Raw genomic sequence first — 20123 nt, 5'->3', positions numbered from 1 at the left:
TTATGATGACTGTGGTGTACCTGTTTTGTTTTTTTTCTAGGATGTTTTTTTGTTTGTGGTGTTTGTTTATTTGAGTGTGCAAGTGGAATTCAGCAGGGGGGAATGTAACAGTGTTTATGTGGTATTATTCCACTTGCCACAAATGTCAGTGTAATGGGGAAACAGCGCCCCCCCTCTCGGTGTGGCGGGTTAGGTGAGGCTGGCTGCAGTAATCGCTGCCAGTCTGCCGTAGCCATACGAGAGGTGAGTTGTATTGTTCCGCACACGATATAGCTAAGTAGTACAGACACATAAAACATGTTTGATTAGTTGATATGCACCGAGTGTAATAAGTGCTTAGTGGACACATGTCCAACACCAGTTTTATGTACTTTTCATTTGTTTATTACTGTGTAAAACTGTATGCTAAAGCGGAATGCTAATGGGATGTTCTGCCGTAGTGTGCTGTGCGGAGCGGTGTGTGGCGAGCCATTTGCACTGATACAACACCGTTGTTTCCATTCAGGTACATCATTTGTTGTTGCTGTTATTTTATTGTATATTAAAAATTGTAATATTGCTGCAGTAATCGCTGCCAGTCTGCCGTAGCCATACGAGAGTGTGCTGTGCGGAGCGGTGTGTGGCGAGCCATTTGCACTGATACAAAACCGTTGTTTCCATTCAGGAAATAAAGTGGCAACGATTGATCAGAGACTCCTTGTCTTTTTAAAAACAACACAACGCAGAGTCGAGGAGTCTGTTTGGGCCGAACTGTTGCAGCGGGATGAAGCAGAAACCGGTTACAATTGCTCTGTAATACCGGTCGCGTCTCTTATAGCAGATAAGGTTACACAGAGTAAATTATACTTTAATCCACTGATGAACTGCATGAAGTCAGTGTGTAATGTGGATGTGGTCACAGCAGGCAAATTACAGTCAAGGGGACGTCCCCTTGACTGTAATTTGTGTGTAAAATTCCCTTAAAATGTTATCTAAAATGCAACTCTTATTAATTCAAGACAAAATGGTATATTCCTATTCCGTTATTTATAGAACTGCATTTGTCTTTGATTTTTGTAGTCCACATCCACACCTCCTTGTTTTCCCAGAGAAAACACACAAAACGCTGATTTTCAACCCTGTTCCATGAAAGACAGCCATTACAAACATGTTAAAACCATGTAAAATATTGTTAAACAGCATTTCTGTGCTTCACAGAGTACCTAATCTATAATTAAAACAAATATATCATTTGAGTGCAGTATGGTGGAGCAGTCCTGAGGTCAATTCCACCATCAGGCCAGTGTCTTGGCCATTTTTAAAAAATAAAATAATGTCAGTATTTATTTTCAAATCGGCACAGTAGCTGAGTGTCTCTTTATTTATTGCAGGCCCAACTGGTGCTGAAGATGCTCCCTCAGGTGTCGATGCAACCTCAAAATCATATTAGGGAAATTTACAATACTGATATTTATGCTGATATGTAAAGACTAAAAAATACTCTAATTCAAAGTGTGAAACAACTGAAACAAGATCCCAGCAGCTACATTATAAAACAATAATAGCGTAACATTGGTAGAGTTTTCCCTGGAAATATATATCATGACAGCTTCACGCTTTAGTTTGACAATAAACACAAGAACGTAACCTTGTAGCTGCAGAATAACTGACAAATATATCTGGGATTTCGATCATTTTGACTTACTGTGAAACCGCATCAGTAAATTACAGTTCAAATGAGGCGAAGCTATGAGGCGTTGACTCATTTGTTTACTCTTGAATCAGCTCGTATTTCTCCTCGCGTGCTTTAATAGTCTGATAAGACTGCAGGGCAAACTTTGTTGTGTCCAGTTGTCCTATATATTTGCATTAATGTTTGCATGCACTGTGCTTTACTGGAGATTGTTGAGGTCATTATCACTGGAGCCCCACACTCTGAGACATGTCTCGGCTTGTCTCACTGTTCTGTGTGCACTAGTGAACATAAATACATGTCGCTATATCACAGATAATGCGATATGATACTTGATATTGTGCAAATATGTGTATCCGTATTATAAATCCGTTATGGAACATGTCATACTACATCACTAATGACACATATTTAGCCTGCCCCAGGAAGAGATTCACTATTGAGACACCATAAAAAGAGCAAGTGTGAGGTTGGGGTCACGGGTTGTGTCACTAGTCAACCAAACTTCATTCCTCTTTGGTGTATTTTTTCAGTCTTCGCTGACTAGATTGAGTTTGTCACTCTAACCAGTGCGATCCGATTTTCACATATTTGCGCAAACACGTGTATGCATCGTATATGAATAAGACCGTGCTGATATGCAGACGAGACGAATGACAAAAGAAACGGGGTGTGGCCACAGAACTGAACCTGCACTGTGTCGACTCGAGTGACATGCTGCCGGGATTGCATGCGCTGTTCTGTTCCGCTCCGCTGTTTTCAAAATAAAAGATACGAGTTAAATAAATGCTCCGCTTTTCACCGCTCCCAGTTTAACCTTGTGTTTTAAATGCAGCACAACTGCACCGGAGATGCAAAGCCACAGAGGTACGGTCAGTGTGTTCTCAGGGTGAAGCTAGCTGGATTTAGACAAGCACTTAATTTTGGAGTAGACGGATTGTGGAGTGAAAACATTGCGGGCTTGACCTATACAGCGTCTCAGCCGAATACCGGCCGCGAAATTTTCTCAACCTTCGGCATGGAGCTGCTTCAGCTGCTCTTATCTGCGCTCTTTTTGTGGGGAGTTTTTAGTGAGGGTAGTATACCATATGTGAAAGTGATTTTAGGAGACTCGTTTACTCTTCTTCGAAACTGTCCGACTGATGTAGAGGGAAAACTTCGCCAAACAGAGCCTCAATCCCGGGATGTCGCCTCGCACCGACACGGAGTTTGGACACCAGAGGAAAGTTTCAGAGATCGCATCAGTCCCAATTCCTCTGTTGTTTTTAATCGCTCAGTTTACACTGACAGTGGAGTTTATGTGTTCGTGTGCGGAGGTCGGGAGGTGTCTGCTGTCCAGGTGGAAGTTTTCGTGGTCTCAGAATCATCCGTCACAGAGGGAGACGAGGTCAGCCTGTCCTGCTACCATGCGACTACAGCTGACACCTGCTGGTTTGTGCGCTGGGTTAAAGACGGGAAGGATGTGTTGAGGAGTGACTCGTGCGGCGGTAACAGTAACTGGACTGCTGATGATCGACTGTCTCTGTCAGCTGATTGGTTCTCACACGGAGACCTGTCCTTAAACCTGCAGCGGGCTCGGAGGGAAGATCAGGGGGATTATTTCTGTTACATCCAAAAAAAAGGCAGAGGGGAACAGAGGGAGACACCAGCTGCTGCGAGGCTGAAGGTCAGTGAGACAAGCCCGGATCCGACCACCAGCACTCCTCCTCCTACATCGGTGTCTGTGAGTATTTAGACAGAAACGCGTCTGGAAATATAAAATATTTAGGTATTAATGTCTCTCCTAAGCTTTCAGAATTAACTAAATTAAACCACATCCCACTTTTAAAGACAGTAGAAGGCGATCTGGCTAGATGGAAATCTTTATCCATATCACTCATGGGAAGGGTCGCCGCTATAAAAATGATGATCTTGCCAAAAATAAACTATTTATTTTCAATGATCCTAAATAAGCCATCACAAGATTGGTTCAGATCTCTAGACTCGTATATTTCTAAATTCCTTTGGAAAGATAAACCCCCACGTATCAGCTTAAAAACACTACAAAATACCAAGGATAAAGGAGGATTAGATCTGCCTAACTTTAATCACTATTTTTTAGCCAACAGGCTTCAGTTCATCTCTAGATGGTTTAAACACACCCTCTTAGATGAACCTTGGATAGATGTAGAACAGGCACTATGTAACAATCTAGAAATTTCAGATCTACCATTTATCAGCTCAAACATCAAACGACATGAATGCTTTAAAAGCATCAACATCAGCTCTTCTCTGACAGCATGGTGTGAGTTTGTAAAAATGACAGTCTTCATTAATCCCATGCAAACGTAGATCCAAACGGGACAAAAAAAAAAGACAGAAACGCGTTAATCAAACCTGAAACAGTTTCATATAAAGTTCCATGAATCTGATCGCATTTCTGCTCTTGTATCCTCTGCAGCCAACACAGACGACTTCAGACGCAAACGGACGAACTCTGGTCGCTGTCTGCATCACAGCTGTGGTCTTTTGGTTTGCGGCCTTGTGTGTGGATGGCTGATGAAATCTCACTGCTCCACGTACTTGTCACGTCTACTACGACGCTTTGGACCCGGAGATGAACGACATGATGTAAACGGGGCGTCGGAGCCTCTGAGCCATCGTCCTCACACACACACGCCTCCGATAAATGGCCACCATCTATCAAATACGTCCCAGGCAGACGTCTGAAGACTTTTACGATCAATAAGTGACAACCTTTAACTTATTAATGCGCTTCAGCTTATTAATGTTTGCAGCTTATACTTATAATTATGCATTTTACATCGATCAAAGCTTTCATTTACTGTCTTAATTTCCTTTTTTGTAATATCTTGCTTCAGCTGTGTGTGATTAAATAAACAGTGTGTTTACACCACTGCCTGAGTGAGGCGATACATGTTCACCTTCAGTGCCTTCAGGCCTCACAGGCCTCCTGTATGTTCACGGTGAAGTCCGGACATTTTCACGGACACTTCGTGGTTCGCCTGCTCCATCACGGAGGCATCACCTTAGGTTAAAAGTTCCTCCTCCCGGACGGAAACACGTGGTTTGACAAATGACAATAAATTATGTAAAGCCAGGCTCACCTTCTTTTCCTATTAGAATCCGTTTTATAAACGTCAAACGCATGAAACACATGAATACATTTTAGGCCACAGTGTTTCTTGGATTAATTTTAATATTTGTAGACGTATATTTACATTTATCTTCGTTAAATAAGAATCGGAAATGCGTCCAATCACGTCTCAGAATCTACTAATGAAGCAAACCCTTTCACTCTCCACACAAACATTTACTAATGCGGATACAAAGAAGACAAATTGTTCGGCAAGTGTTACGTCAGCATGTATATATTTATTACTATTTAACACAAATCACTGCATATTTTTTCTCTTTGTATTTTCCGATAGAATTCCGATAAAACTTTGTAATGACGTAATGATTGCTTACATCCACCAAAGTGTTTAAGGTCAAATTAATGATTCACTGGTTGAAAACTGACAAAACGCCGTATGATCGTTATGTGTGGTATTGTCAACACATAGAAAAGACTACATCACTAAGACAGCGAAAAAAGGAAGATGTTTGGACAGCATGTTCTAGGGCAGGAGGGTCAAACCTAAGGCCCAGGGGCCACATTTGGCCCAGCAGACACTCTAATCTGCCCTGCTGCACAACTTTAGAATAAGTGATGGAGGACATGAGTTTCTGAATTTATAGTGTATTTTCTCTTTAAGTTTTTTTTTATTTTTTGCTATATATTCAGATCTTCAATTTTTTTGAAATAACATGAGTTATGACTCCCTTTTTGTTGTAATCAGTACCATAACCTTTTAATTCTTTTTACACTTGAGCAGACATGTAACTCCCTCCAAGTTGAAAAACGGACACAAGGCGTTCATGATTTCTACTGGCATTTATTGCACACAGGTGACACCAACGATGCCGTGAGAACTGTACAAACAACATGAAATTATCAATTTCCACAGTAAATTGTTCTCATAGAGAATAAACAAAAAAGCACATTATTAAACAACATAAAACACTCACGATTTGACCTTTACAAAATGTTAACAAATTACACGTGACAACCATAAACTCGCCAGTTCTGTCACAAACAACATCTTATTTTCCTACCACAACATATAAAATACAAATTGCATACCTCACTGGCCGCATTAACTTGCAGGGGTTAATGAAAACGCATCTTGCAGTGTCACTCCTTCCCACAGCTGGAAAACTTCGTTGCATGCGTCTACATAGCTCTACCACCAAGTGAGAGAGGAAAGCATGCTGCCCTCTACCGAGTGTGGCGTGTAACTGAAAATATTGTCAACCCCAAACAACAGACTGAACATTGGTTCCACCACTTACATGCAAAGGCCTTGTGAAACTTATTAAAACTGAATATCCTCTTTGGTGTGACACTGCAAGGCAAAGCATTCAAACAGCAAAGTGAAAATGTAGAGTAACCTTATGTAGGTTTATCTGAAGCTTTGCCTTGTTTTGGTTTAGCAAGTCTGAATGTCTTTGGGCAGTGCATGGTTCACTGGAACCGTTATGTGGACTAAACATGACTTCAATTGATATGGATGTCATATTGCAAGGCTGTGAATAGCACACAGTCAAAAACCAGAACCAAAACAAAACTACTTCTGTTTAAATCATTTTTACCAAACATGTGGCCTACAGCACTTTACCATATTATGTAACGGAAAAAAGCGGTGACACATTTATGTACTGATCTTAGTTGAAGTCAAACACATCACAGCCTGGTTTTAACACAAGAGTCTTAATTTGACAGGATATTCTCTTTTCTAACAGGGCACATCCAGGGGAAGGTCTAAATGTCAAACAAGAATCTCAAGTGTTTGTTTTTCTTTGTAACATCTCTCTTACCGTCACCCAGATTCATTAAAATGCTGAATCATCAAAGATCAGTAACAGCTGAAGGTTTTCCCCCATTGGTCAGAGCAAGTTCTGTATGTATATTCATTTACAGCAAGTACTAATCCTGCCGGTTTCTACAGATTTACAGTCTTTCCTGTTTTCTTTGCTCTTTGTAAAAAGCACAGGTTAGCTGCTGCGTGCCAATAAAGTTTTGAGTTGGTAACAAAGTGACGCTCTAACCTGATGCAGATTACAGTCATGATTTTATTCATTTTGCACATTAAATGACTTCAAATGTTTGATGGAATAAACACTGAAAACCTTTGAACAAAGAACATCAAGATATCCTGACAAAACTGGTTCCAGTCAGAAAGGCTGCAGGTATTTGTGTGAAATAAAGACAGCGAGGGAAAAATTCACACCAAAGACATTTGAATAAATAACAAGTGAGGAGAAAACAATGAAAAGATACAAAACATCAGCAATATACAGCTTGTAACAGAGCAAACAGGGATGTAAAAGTGACTTTATCAATGAGTGGTTGTGAAGGTGTTAGGCCACACATGAAGCTGTTGGTGTCTCTGAGTCACCGTCCTCTCTTCTTTGTGCTGACAGCATCACATGATGTTGTTCAGATTCCAATAAAATGATCAGATTTGCACAACAAATAAATACCAGAGTTTTTGTTCTACATAAAGATCTTCATTTATTTTACTGCCTCCTCTCCACCCTGAGAAAGGCAGGACTCTGCTGACGTAGTAGGCGAGGCCCAGGGAGAGGAGGGTGATGACCAGCAGCAGCAGCAGGACCCTCCAGAAGCCATCGTCCTCCACAAACTCCTGCCTGATGCTGGACAGGATGCCCTCAGTGCTCTGCAGGGTCGGGTTCAGTAAGGAGTGACTCTGCATCACACTGAGACACACACGCACACACACACACACACACACAGAGGATTAACATTAAGACTCAGTTAAACAAGCTGAAAAGATCAAATCAGCACTAAGATCATTAAACAAACAACAACAGAGATTATTTCAGTCCTAACTTCCTGAAAACTGCTCAAGGGTCTGAAGTTGTTTGCAGTAAAGTGTTGCTGGTTTGTGCATGTAAATAAAAAAACAGACCTTTTCTCATTAACCATTTAAGAGGTGGCGGTGGGTCGTTCCTGTTTATGGGTTTGTTTGTTAGTCACTGTTCTCAGTGTTTACACATCAGTTTGTTGGTATTTATCATGCAAAACAACTTGTGTGCACAGATTAAACACACAGCAAATACCACAGCTGACATGAAGAGCACCACAGAGTGACTTAACAGGCTGAGAGGTACACGGAGCCTAAAGTCAAGTTTCATTATCAGGAAGGCGTCTCTGTGATATGGTAACATATGGAAACAGATAATCTTAGTGGGTCATGTGTTCAGAGTTTCAGATGAGTCAACAATCAACAATGATTGAATGACTTTGTTGTGGACTTTCTCTCACTGCTTACATACTGAATGTGCCAAGTGTTCATTGATCTTGTGAAAGATCATCGATTGTCTGCAGCACTGCTTACTCCTCTTCCTCACTTATCAGCACCACTGCTGTGTGTTTCTATTGTATTTCTTATATATTCTATTGATCTCTATCAACACTTCCTCTGATATTGTTTTGGACTGAAGTAGGTGTGAAAGGAGGCGTGACATCACTTTCAGTGTGAGAGCAAACAGAGACTGAAGCATGTCTGTTATATCTGAGGTTTTATGAGCCAGCTAATGCAAAGAAAGCTAAGCTATGCTGGACTTGGTTTGTAGTTCAGTTTTTATGGTAGTAGTACTAACTCTACATGTGGAGTCAAGACACTCTGTGAACATCAGGAAATAAGAAATCAAAAGCTGTGCTGACAGAATCAGGATCTGCCTGCATGAAACACTCAAGAACAGAATCTCTCACAGTTTTATGGCCGTAAAACATGTGTACACACTAGAGCAGTGTGTGGCAGCAAACACTGTCAGATTCAACTGAGCACATAATGCACTGAGAGATCAGTACAGACTATCCTCTAACAGATGTCACAGGGGGACAGGACTTTCTATTTCGAAGCTGAGTATTTCACAGACATGTGAAGACATTTTATTTCATTTTATTAAACTAATTATTCTCCTTCAATCACTCACTTCTGCTCTGTCACATCTACCACAGCAAATGGTGGTAGCAGTGGTGGGAGGCCACCACTCCCAGCTAAATATCAAATGAATGTAATCTTCTATAGTCCGAGCTAAACAGTCTATCAGATATAATTACTCTTATACCCGACAGCTGTCATTCCCAGTGCAAATCTAAGCACCCATACAGTAAGTACAGTTAATAAATGTCAGGGAGTCTGTCTGCCTGCTGAGGCTCAGTGCCCTCGTGCAGAATTGAGCTCCTGAGACCGAGGTTAGTCCACATCTCTCCAAGTGTCACTCAGCCTGTCAACAAGGTGCAGCCAGTCCACAGCTCTCAGTGGGAAACGCTGTGCTGATGAACGTTAATGTTGCCGATCAGCAAAGATCAAAGTCTAGAGTCAGGAATCACCAGACAGCACACGATAGGATCCTATCACCATACTTCACTCATGATATTATATTGTTGCATTTTTGAAACATTTTGTCACATACTGAGTATTGCAAAAACAACAACTGTGATTTATCACTTTGTTTCTGCAAATTATGTCCTCAAAGTTAAACTTTGTCAACATCAGTTTCATCCAGTCAGATCAACTATTTTTTGCACCAAAATGAGACGATCAAACACACCAACACCGTCAACAAATCCTGACATAATTGTTGCCACGAGACAGTGAATATGATATCAGTCTGTGATTATTGTAGGTCTTTACTCTGCAATATAAAGTGCCTTGAAGCAGCTGTTGTTGTGATTTGTTATGAATTAGGAGGCAGGTTTATCAAACTGAGGGTGTCCAGTGCTCCATGGCATTTGTGTTGAGATGATTTAATGTGAGTTTACTCGGCTAACGTGCCTCATGATGGCCGTGCATGAGACGGGCCGTAATATAAAATATTGATATTTTCATATCATCACGCAAAATATCAAGATACTATCAATTTACCCCCCCCCCCCCCCAACTTATTGGCAATAACTCTAATTTCAAACAAAGACGTTTTGTTTGTTTGTTGGTGTGCATTTGTGCTGAACTGTGTTGTTACAGAGTAGTTAAACATTTCACACTGACAGAGAGTTGCAGTGATTTAACCCACTTGAGACCAAAGTGGGCTGTATGTGGTCCTCTCTGCTCTACAGTTTCCCCTCAGCAGGCTTTAACAGACCAATAAATAACTGTGTAAACAGCTGGTGTTGTGGTTAATGTGGTACTTAACCATGAATTAAACTACTTAGAGAAATAAAAACACTTTACTCAATGGCACCACCCTCCTTTCTCTCTCTCACATACACAAACACTGGAGAATGTGTTTGAGTGGGGTCTCAATTACAGTCAGCTAGAGTTTTGGCAAATGTCACTTTAAACACCAAAGCGGTGAGCATCACAGGCGCTGTGAAATTGAAACCAGCAGTGACTTTCTACCTTTTCTAGTTTTTAATCAACCACAATTCATCCAACTGTAGGTGATGATGTAACATTTCTGCTCTCACAGGATTGCAATCGACACCTGCAAGACAACATCTGGTCACCTGATCGCCTCTCACTGGAAGGCAGGAGCAGATTATCAGGACCAGCTGATTTAATGCAAAGATAAAGGACGTAAAAGTCTGAGTGTGACAACAAGAAGGAAGAAGAAAGTACACCAGCTGCACTGAAACAGATTCACTCTTCAACATAAACCTTAAAGGTATTCTCCCACAAACACAGTACACAATTCAAAGTAAAATCACACAGTCCAAGGAGTCTGTGCACAACTGGAAACTGTCAACCGCACAAATTCAACTACACACAATGAAGAAAACAGCCTTGTTCAACAATAAGACAGAAACCACACAGTGATGACAAATGTGACTAAAACAAGTTAAAGTCTCATTTAATTCATCCAGAGATTATTTCCCTGGGTCTGTGTGGTTGCTGTCAAAGCTCCACCTGCTTTATATTGAATCTGACTGTATCGTCTGTCCTCCACCAAACCACACAGGCCATCATCCTTCCAGCTCTGCTCACCTCCCACTGTCCAGCCCTTTCAGCCCTCTCTGAAGGTGAATCCTGGCTGACCTAATGTCTCTCCACCAGCATCAGAGCATCCATCATGGTTGCTGTAACAGAGAACAAACACAAACCACTTTGTCAAATACAGAGAAACACCTGCAGGCCGACCAGCACAGACAACCACACACATTTAAAGCAGGGTGTTTGGGTCTGAGTAGGACTATGGTAAGTCTCACCACAGTGAAACAGACTGACAACTTTCAAGGAGCTTATTATGAAAACTCAAACCACTAACATATCACAGTCACTTTCTATGAAGAGTGAGTGCAGGATTCCTGTGGCTTCCTTGTGACAGCAACATGAGACTGTAGCAGTGAGGCTAACTCTAACATTAGGGGGAAACCAAAGCTTAGACTGTAAGTGTGCCTTTTGTTTCCTCAGCTTTTGTTTCCTGCAGCCTCTCAGCCACACAGAGGGAGTGTGGCTCTCAGCCAACTCCCTCTGTGAGAGGGAGTGTGGCTCTCAGTCAACTCCCTCTGTGTGGATATGATATTACCAGGTACACCCGCAACATTTTTCAACATTTTGTTGTTCAACGGCATCAAGATTGACGGAGTGTGTTTGAGATAACCTCACAAGTGTCGCAGATGACACATTTGGCGTTTTTTTTTGTTGGTTTGTCGGTAGCAGCTCCTGAAACGCAAGACTGCCACACATCTGTTCGACCAGCGCCAGCTGATCTAAACGCCAGTAGATCTGAACACCGGCTTTAAACACACACTCTCTGTGTTTAAAGTCGGCAACTTCCCCCAAACTACAAACTACCACTACAAACGTTTACAACCCCCCGCAAAACAGCCAATTTGTAAACGTCGACGAGCTCCAAAAAGGCTAGGTTTGTTAGCATGTTACTGAAGCTAACGATGAGCTAAAATGATAATAATAATAATAAAAACAACAAAACAGTTTACCTGAAGTTATGCAGGAGTATCCGGGATGAATAAAAGACTACCGAGTAACGTCCTCATGTCTGTAGCCGGTTTAACGCACATACTGTGCGGACATTTTAACATTTTCCGCTCTTTGCGGCTCCCCTCCTTTTACCGTCCAACATAAAAACTAGCTAACCGGAGCGCAGCACGTCACTTTCCTTTTTTCCCTTCCTTTTGCCTTTTTTGACCCGTTTCTACTAATAATCTTTATTACAGTGAATAAACACAATAAACTGCATGCATTTAAAGTAAAACGCAGCTGATTGTCACAGTTAAGTCAAAACATTTATTAGCATATTTAAAAACAGCAAGTATTGACTGTTGACCAAAAGAGCTGTAGTCTACAACTAAAAGAATAACATAACAGTACAATAGAGAAAGTCTCTATATTGTTCATGATTAAAGTCACACAGATGCTTTAATAAGAAGACATGCTATAATATAGTAATATAGACCGTAATACAGTCATTATTATTATTGTCATCGCTTCTGCGTGTGTTGTAATGTTATGATGAGGCTTCTGTTGCAAAGAAATATCATTATTTCCCTCTTCTCTCCCCTCCTCTACTACACTGATTAGGTGATAGGCCCCGACAGAACTACGGTATGAGTATGAGTAACTCCGCAAGAATGCGCGGTTCAAAACCTACTAGGCGTTTTTGAACCTCAGCAGGATTTAGTAGAACAATAAATGACTGTAAACAGTTTGTGCTGTGGTTAATGTGGTACTTAACCATGAATTAGACTACTCATAGAAATAAAAACACTTTACTCAATGGCACCACCCTCCTTTCTCTCTCTCACACACAAACTACAGAATGTGGATAAGCGGGGTTGTAATTAGAGTCAGCTGGCGTTTTGGCAAATGTCACAGTTCTTTAAACACCAGAGCGGTGAGCCTCACAGTCGCTGTGAAGATGAGAGCGCCAGCAGTGGCAGCACTCAGCTTTCTACCTTTATAGTTTTTAAATCAGCCACAATTCAACCAACTGTAGGTGATGATGTAACATGGCTTACCCTTACTGTGGTCGTAGGCTGCATTTTAAACAGATTCACACTTCATCATAAACCTTAAACTTTCACTCAGGTATTCTTCCACATACACAGTACAATAAGACAGAAATCACACAGTGATGACAAATGTGACTAAAACAAGTTAAAGTCTCATTTAATTCATCTAGAGATTATTTCCCTGGGTCTGTGTGGTTGCTGTCAAAGCTCCACCTGCTTTATATTGAATCTGACTGTATCGTCTGTCCTCCACCAAACCACACAGGCCATCATCCTTCCAGCTCTGCTCACCTCCCACTGTCCAGCCCCTTCAGCCCTCTCTGAAGGTGAATCCTGGCTGACCTAATGTCTCTCCACCAGCATCAGAGCATCCATCATGGTTGCTGTAACAGAGAACAAACACAAACCACTTTGTCAAATACAGAGAAACACCTGCAGGCCGACCAGCACAGACAACCACACACATTTAAAGCAGGGTGTTTGGGTCTGAGTAGGACTATGGTAAGTCTCACCACAGTGAATCAGACTGACAACTTTCAAGGAGCTTATTATGAAAACTCAAACCACTAACATATCACAGTCACTTTCTATGAAGAGTGAGTGCAGGATCCCTGTGGCTTCCTTGTGACAGCAACATGAGACTGTAGCAGTGAGGCTAACTCTAACATTAGGGGGAAACCAAAGCTTAGACTGTAAGTGTGCCTTTTGTTTCCTCAGCTCAGACAGCTGGTTGCTGGTGACCAGTTGGTGTGAAGGAAGGATACAGGACAAATCTGAGCTGATCTTACTTCTGTCCACATAAATGTCAGAGTTTTAATGGCACTGTGCTAAGTCTCCACATCTGTGCTATTAATGGCAGCTTGTTAAAGAGCCTGTCAGGAATACCAAAGCACTCAATTGTCAGGGGTGCTTTGCAACTGGTGACTGGGCACACAGCAAGCCTCGTTATCACTAATGACCCTGCTAGGATTTCCTGCAGCCTCTCAGCCAACTCCTCTGTGTGGCTGATATGATATCACCAGGTGATATGATATCACCAGGTACACCGGCAACAATTTTCAACATTTTGTTGTTCAACGGCATCAAGATTGACGGAGTGTGTTTGAGATAACCTCACAAGTGTCGCAGATGACACATTTGGCGTTTTTTTGTTGGTTTGTCGGTAGCAGCTCCTGAAACGCAAGACTGCCACACATCTGTTCGACCAGCGCCAGCTGATCTAAACGCCAGTAGATCTGAACACCGACTTTAAACACACACTCTCTGTGCTTAAAGTCGGCAACTTCCCCCAAACTACAAACTACCACTACAAACGTTTACAACCCCCCGCAAAACAGCCAATTTGTAAACGTCGACGAGCTCCAAAAAGGCTAGGTTTGTTAGCATGTTACTGAAGCTAACGATGAGCTAAAATGATAATAATAATAATAAAAACAACAAAACAGTTTACCTGAAGTTATGCAGGAGTATCCGGGATGAATAAAAGACTACTGAGTAACGTCCTCATGTCTGTAGCCGGTTTAACGCACATACTGTGCGGACATTTTAACATTTTCCGCTCTTTGCGGCTCCCCTCCTTTTACCGTCCAACATAAAAACTAGCTAACCGGAGCGCAGCACGTCACTTTCCTTTTTTCCCTTCCTTTTGCCTTTTTTGACCCGTTTCTACTAATAATCTTTATTACAGTGAATAAACACAATAAACTGCATGCATTTAAAGTAAAACGCAGCTGATTGTCACAGTTAAGTCAAAACATTTATTAGCATATTTAAAAACAGCAAGTATTGACTGTTGACCAAAGAGCTGTAGTCTACAACTAAAAGAATAACATAACAGTACAATAGAGAAAGTCTCTATATTGTTCATGATTAAAGTCACACAGATGTTTTAATAAGAAGACATGCTATAATATAGTAATATAGACCGTAATACAGTCATTATTATTATTGTCATCGCTTCTGCGTGTGTTGTAATGTTATGATGAGGCTTCTGTTGCAAAGAAATATCATTATTTCCCTCTCCTCTCCCCTCCTCTACTACACTGATTAGGTGATAGGCCCCGACAGAACTACGGGTTTTGAGTAACTCAGTGAGTAGTGAAACCATTCGTGATGGCAGGAATCCACCGTTCAAAACCTGCTTGCGGCACTAAAGCTGCCGCCCTTCGGTGGGCGTTACTGCCTCTGCCTTCTCCTTATTTAAAAGCCCGTAGCGCAAGAGCTAGACACTCTACCTCCTCATTCACGGGATGAAGACTCTGAGCTTTTTGTGCATTCTTCTATTTTTATGCAGCGAGGTTTTCGGAAAGTTGATCCAAGCTCCTTTAGGAGATGACGTTGAGTTTCTGCTGTCAGAGGAGTGCCTGAAGGGACGGGGAACACTGAATCTACGAAGGAATGATGCCAGCACGGAGCTGATCGCCTCCCTGGAAAACGTCTGGAAACCCGGACCACAACATTCACACCGCGTGAATCAAAGAGGGCTCTCTCTCATCCTGGAAAACGCAGATCTGAACAACGAAGGGCTGTACGAGTTTACATGCAACGGCAAAGACTTGGAAGCGATCAAGCTGGAAGTATTTGTCCCCTCTGAAGTTGATGTAACCGAGGGCGAGGATGCCACACTCCCGTGCCGCTCCGGCACCGCGGGCCAGTCGGTGAAATCTGCGCGCTGGAGGACAAATGGAAACGCGGTGCTTCAGCTGGATGCTAAAACAGGGGGAATCACATACGGGGAAGACGTTGACACAAGCCGGGTGTCGATACCATCAGAGTGGGACCGACAAGCAGACCTGTCCCTCACCATAAAGGAAGTCCAGCAACAAGATGAAGGAGTTTATTACTGTGACATAGACAAGACAGAGAGACACCGATCTGCTGTCCGCCTGCGAGTCCACCCTCAACTCCCCACAGCAGCCGGTAGCACACCTCTGCCTACAACCACACCGACGGTGAGTACACCGACCACATTTAAATAGCTGCACACTGAACAACAAACTTTGATGGCTCGTTATTGGCGCGTTTGGCGCATCTGAATCTGGCGCCACTCTGCCAGATTCAGATGCGCCAAAAACTCTGCCAGATCTGCAGTCAGTGTTTCAGAGCAGTGGGTCAGTGTTTGAGTGGAGGACAGTGGGGTGATGTCACAGCACGCAGGCTTTCCACCAACACCTGAATTTGATGCCTTGCACAGTCAGTTCACTTCACGGCTGAAGCTCATTGTCTGTTAGTGTTTGTGTGCATTTTAATTATGACACGTTTCCCTGGAAGCAGAGACTGATAGTAGATAACATAACTGCACAGAAACATTTATTGTGTTTTTGGTTTGTTTAAATTTACGCTGGCTGAAACCTTCGCACAAACCACACTCACTAACATGTCTGGTTCCTGTTTTCTTGTCCTCACAGCCATCAGAGTCCTCTGATAGGACATGGATCACAGTGATCACATTCCTCGTAACAGCAGCTGTAACATCTGGGATCGTTGGTCCTCTGGCTTTCCTCTTGGGCCGGAAACGGAGGAGAGAAACAAGAGATGAGGAGACCGGAGCCCAACTAAACGGGTGCCATACCACCAATAATGATCAGTCATCAGGAGATCAGCACGTCTCTACAAATGGCTTTAAAAGGCCACCTGATGCTCCAGAGGAAATTACCCTACTGCCTATTAATAATAACAACAATAATAATGAATAAAAAATTAAATAAACATCTTTTTTAAATAAAGAAACTGGTTGTTTTACTTGGAGATGCTCATCAGTGTCTCCATGTCTTCCTATCGTGTCTAAATTCACCTTCTGTGTTTACATGTATCAAGTTACACAGTATCTGCACACCAGTAACTTCAGTAACTTGGACCGTAAAGAAAAACAAAACACACAAACACACACTTTTATATTTTATTGATTTATTGGTGTTTTCTGCCAAGAGGAAATAATCCGTTTATAAACCTCTTATAAGCTTTAATTTTAGATTATAGGTTGTAGGATGAGGTGGTGATGGAAAACTTCAGCGACCCAGAACGATCACAAGAGGGCAAAAAGCCACAGGAAACGAAAGCTAATTGCATCTGTTCTGGAACATTTAGACTTAATGAGAAAATATTTCAAAGAATCAAATATGGACAAGCATAAGTAAAGTTTGGCATTTTCTTTCTGTAGTATGGTTTCTTGGTAAGCTTGTCCTTGCTAAAGCTGTGAATCTCATTCATTCACTTATTGATATTTAAATAAGAATTCCCAGTAGAAGGAGCACATTATGGCAGGTGGGACTCGTGCTCTCCTCAATTTCCAGAGGAAGTAGAAGCGAGTTTGAGCCTCCTTGGCCAGCGATGTGGTGCTGTGAGACAGGGAGAGGTCCTCACTCAAGATACAAACAGGCAGTAATTTAACAGCTATAAATCAGGAGGAGAAACGATCTCAAACACGAGGTTACAGCCAGCATCTCTGATGGATATAAGAGGTTTTATTTGCTGACAAACTGATTAAATTGTCTAAACTGTAGAAATTAGGCAACACACACAAGAATGATTCTTTTTTCCTTTGAATGCCTCTGTGGAGAGTTTCCCAGTGTAGCCCAGCAAAGACAAAGGTTATTGGAGGCAAATGGTTCAGGAAACACTGAGGCTGTTACACACTGGGAGAAAGTGTCTGGACCTGATCCAGGCTGTTCATGAATCAAAAGGAAATGAACAGACTCGCTCGTTTTAATCTTCATTGAATATTCCTTCAGGAAAGACAAAATAATGCTCATGTTGTAAAATGACTAACACTTTCTTGACAGCGCAACCAAATGCAGGACACAGAGGCAGATAAAGTCAAATTAAAAGGCGAGACATTTATCGGCTTTAAATAAAAAAAAGTGTGAATCTACACAAAGTTCACCAAAACAGGGTGAATTCAATTAATCACCTGATAAGGATTTTCAGATGCAGCTAAATAATACACCTACTTTACTTCCATAAAACCCTCCCTGTTATATTTATTTTTAAAAAGGGGTTTTAAGGCACTTTTCATTAAGAAGTCAGAAACTATTTTCAGTCAGCATTAAGGACCCCAACACTGATAATCACTTTACAGACTTTTTATTACCATATAAATATACAAAAAAAAAACTGTTTGTGACTTTGTGATTCATTTTTTGACACTGGTGCTTCTTCTGGCCATGACTGTAGTGAACATCAGGCTCTGGCTGTTCAGTCAGGTCCAATAGAGCAGGGTTGTCAAACTCAATTGCACAGGGGGCCAAAACTCAAGGCACACTTTAGGTCGTGGGCCAAACAAGATAAACATTTATTGAACACACTAAAACAATGTTTTTTAAACATAAATATGAATTAAAAACAGACAGGAATATTATTCCAGATTAAATAAACTTAAAAAAATAAACTTTAACTTTAAATATTTTGCTCTTCATAAAAATATATTCTGTCAAAATTCTGCAAGTTAGAAATATGAACATGCTGCCAAAAACCCCAGAAAAAATAAATGACAGCAAACACAAGGTTGAAGCCGCATGTAGACAGAGCTGGGCATTGCTTCAGGAATGGAACTAATAAACTGTGCCGTACTTTCCCTCGAGTGTATCATTACAGTGCAGTTCCATCTGAATCTGCACAGGTGCAGTTCAGCAAAGTCCGCTGACTTGGTTCAACATTACTTGGCAACAGGGAAAGTGAGGCAAGTTGCACTGGTGCATTTGTGACAGCTTCACTTGAAATGCCTTCACCGCATCATACATGTCATGTCCATGAACTGACAGATTTCCTTGCTGAGCTGAAAAACTCGATTGGGAACTTTTCCCCAACTCAGCCAACGGACCTCTGTATGATGAGGAATGTCAGCAAACTCTGAATCTATTTCCCACATAAAAGACTGAAATTGACGGTGATTTAAACTTTTAGCTCAGATAAAATTTACGGTTTGCGTTACGGTGATCATTATATGCTCCATTTTTAGGACTTTACCACACAGGGTTTCCTGGTGTGTGATGCAGTGATATGCTGTTAACTCACAGTTACAGTTCTCCTCCTGCATCTTTACTCGCATCCTGCTGACTAGTCCGCTTTTTTCACCGCACAACACCGGCGCTCCATCTGTTGTAAGTCCAACAAGTTTGTCCCAGGGCAGTTTCATGTCAGTTACACTTTGACATATGTTTTAAGAAATGTCTTTTCCTGTCGTTGTCCCCGTGCATTGATTTAATGTTCAATATTTACACCAGCTGTGCAATGTCCATCATGTCTGTACTTTCATCCACAGCAAGAGAGTATGCTATAAAGTTTTTGCTTCTTTCACACAACTGTGTTCTTAGATCAGTGGCCATCTCACAAACCCGATCAGCAATCGTATTTCTGCTCAGGCTCACATTTGCCAAAATCTGCGTTTTGTCTGGACACAAGACGTTGCACACCTTCATCATGCAGCTCTTCAGAGTGGTACTGGGCTGATGTGGCTTTCTCCTCTGATGCAATAAAACTTGCTTTCACAACAGCTTCACTTTGTGATTTTGCTCTGGTGAAAAAAGTCTGCTGAAATGTCAGATTCTTCTTCATTCTTCTACTTTCTTTATTTTCTGCTCTGCATTTAGGTTTTTCAGCTTATCCTGACGTTTTGTCTCGTCTTAAATTAAATTCCTTAATTACAGCCATGTTAGCTCCACTAATAAGACACACGGGTTTACCAGCATGTCTGTAAACATATATTCAGTCACCCACTGGCGCTGAAAGGCTCTGCTTTCAGAATCAACTTTTCTCTCCACCATTGTGAGGAGCTAGCTTCGCAAAAACTTTGACTTGATTGACGCAGGAATGTTCCCAGTTAGCCTAGCGTTCAGCAAGGAGGCTGCAGCGCTGACTTATGGGATCTGTAGTTTGTACATTATTAGCGCCTCATATCGCCGGGCCATGCATAACAGTAATAGGACATCTATATAAAATGATCTCGCGGGCCGGATATAAATGTACGCCGGGCTGGATGTGGCCCGCGGGCCTTGACTTTGACACATGCGCAATAGAGGATATGTTGTGTGAGGGAAGCTCTTCACTGATCTTTCATTTGTAAGAGTAGCTCAGGATCAGCAGCTGTTCTGCTTTGCCTCAGTAAATGCTTTCACTCAAACTATCCAACAAATCAGGGTTTACATCATTACAGCAGCAGCAGCAGCAGCAGGAGGTACAAATGACCTCTGAGTGCATACAGACTAAACCTGACATTAACATTTCCTCTAACACACTCACCTCTTCAACATCAAGTGACCGCAAAGTGGAAAAGGAGACCAGCTGCAGAGCAGAGTGATGGTGAACACTGGAAAAAAGAAAAATACATTTTATTTGTTTAATTTAATCACCATCCATTCATATTTACACAGGATTTTAGATGTGACATTATATGAGATAAACACTAAC

General features: G+C 41.7%; 2 protein-coding genes and 1 long non-coding RNA gene across 7 annotated transcripts in view; 2 read left to right on the top strand and 1 right to left on the bottom strand.

The window, feature by feature from the left end:
* Positions 1-20123, bottom strand: part of LOC146522550 (uncharacterized) — a 105959-nt gene that overhangs the window by 32480 nt on the left and 53356 nt on the right. For 2 of the 5 annotated variants that reach the window (XR_014870294.1, XR_014870293.1), the window contains exons 3-5: positions 14170-20022; positions 13011-13102; positions 5512-7495 (exon numbers count right to left, since the gene is read on the bottom strand). This is a non-coding gene — a long non-coding RNA (uncharacterized LOC146522550). Of the gene's footprint in view, positions 7496-13010; positions 13103-14169; positions 20023-20123 lie in introns of those variants that run through there. The other 3 variants (XR_014870292.1, XR_014870291.1, XR_014870296.1) reach the window with 2 other exon arrangements.
* On the top strand, positions 2424-4329 carry LOC146522554 (uncharacterized). The gene is made up of 2 exons (XM_085138350.1): positions 2424-3395; positions 4113-4329. Exons 1-2 carry the CDS (start codon positions 2502-2504, stop codon positions 4209-4211), a joined length of 993 nt encoding a protein of 330 aa, XP_084994476.1. The 5' UTR covers positions 2424-2501; the 3' UTR covers positions 4212-4329.
* On the top strand, positions 14969-16414 carry LOC146522553 (uncharacterized). Its single transcript, XM_085138363.1, has 2 exons — positions 14969-15670; positions 16127-16414. Exons 1-2 carry the CDS (start codon positions 14969-14971, stop codon positions 16412-16414), a joined length of 990 nt encoding a protein of 329 aa, XP_084994489.1.

The sequence above is a fragment of the Neolamprologus multifasciatus genome, chromosome 3 (genome assembly GCF_963576455.1).
Source record: "Neolamprologus multifasciatus chromosome 3, fNeoMul1.2, whole genome shotgun sequence".
NCBI lineage: Eukaryota > Metazoa > Chordata > Actinopteri > Cichliformes > Cichlidae > Neolamprologus > Neolamprologus multifasciatus.
This window is presented reverse-complemented; position numbering and strand designations above follow the sequence as displayed.

Coding starts and splice junctions, on each gene's coding strand:
- LOC146522553 (XM_085138363.1), top strand. CDS start 14,969: ATGAAGACTCTGAGCTTTTTGTGCATTCTTCTATTTTTATGCAGCGAG. Junction 15,671..16,126: donor TGCCTACAACCACACCGACG/GTGAGTACACCG, acceptor TTGTCCTCACAG/CCATCAGAGTCCTCTGATAG.
- LOC146522554 (XM_085138350.1), top strand. CDS start 2,502: ATGCAGCACAACTGCACCGGAGATGCAAAGCCACAGAGGTACGGTCAG. Junction 3,396..4,112: donor CTCCTCCTACATCGGTGTCT/GTGAGTATTTAG, acceptor TATCCTCTGCAG/CCAACACAGACGACTTCAGA.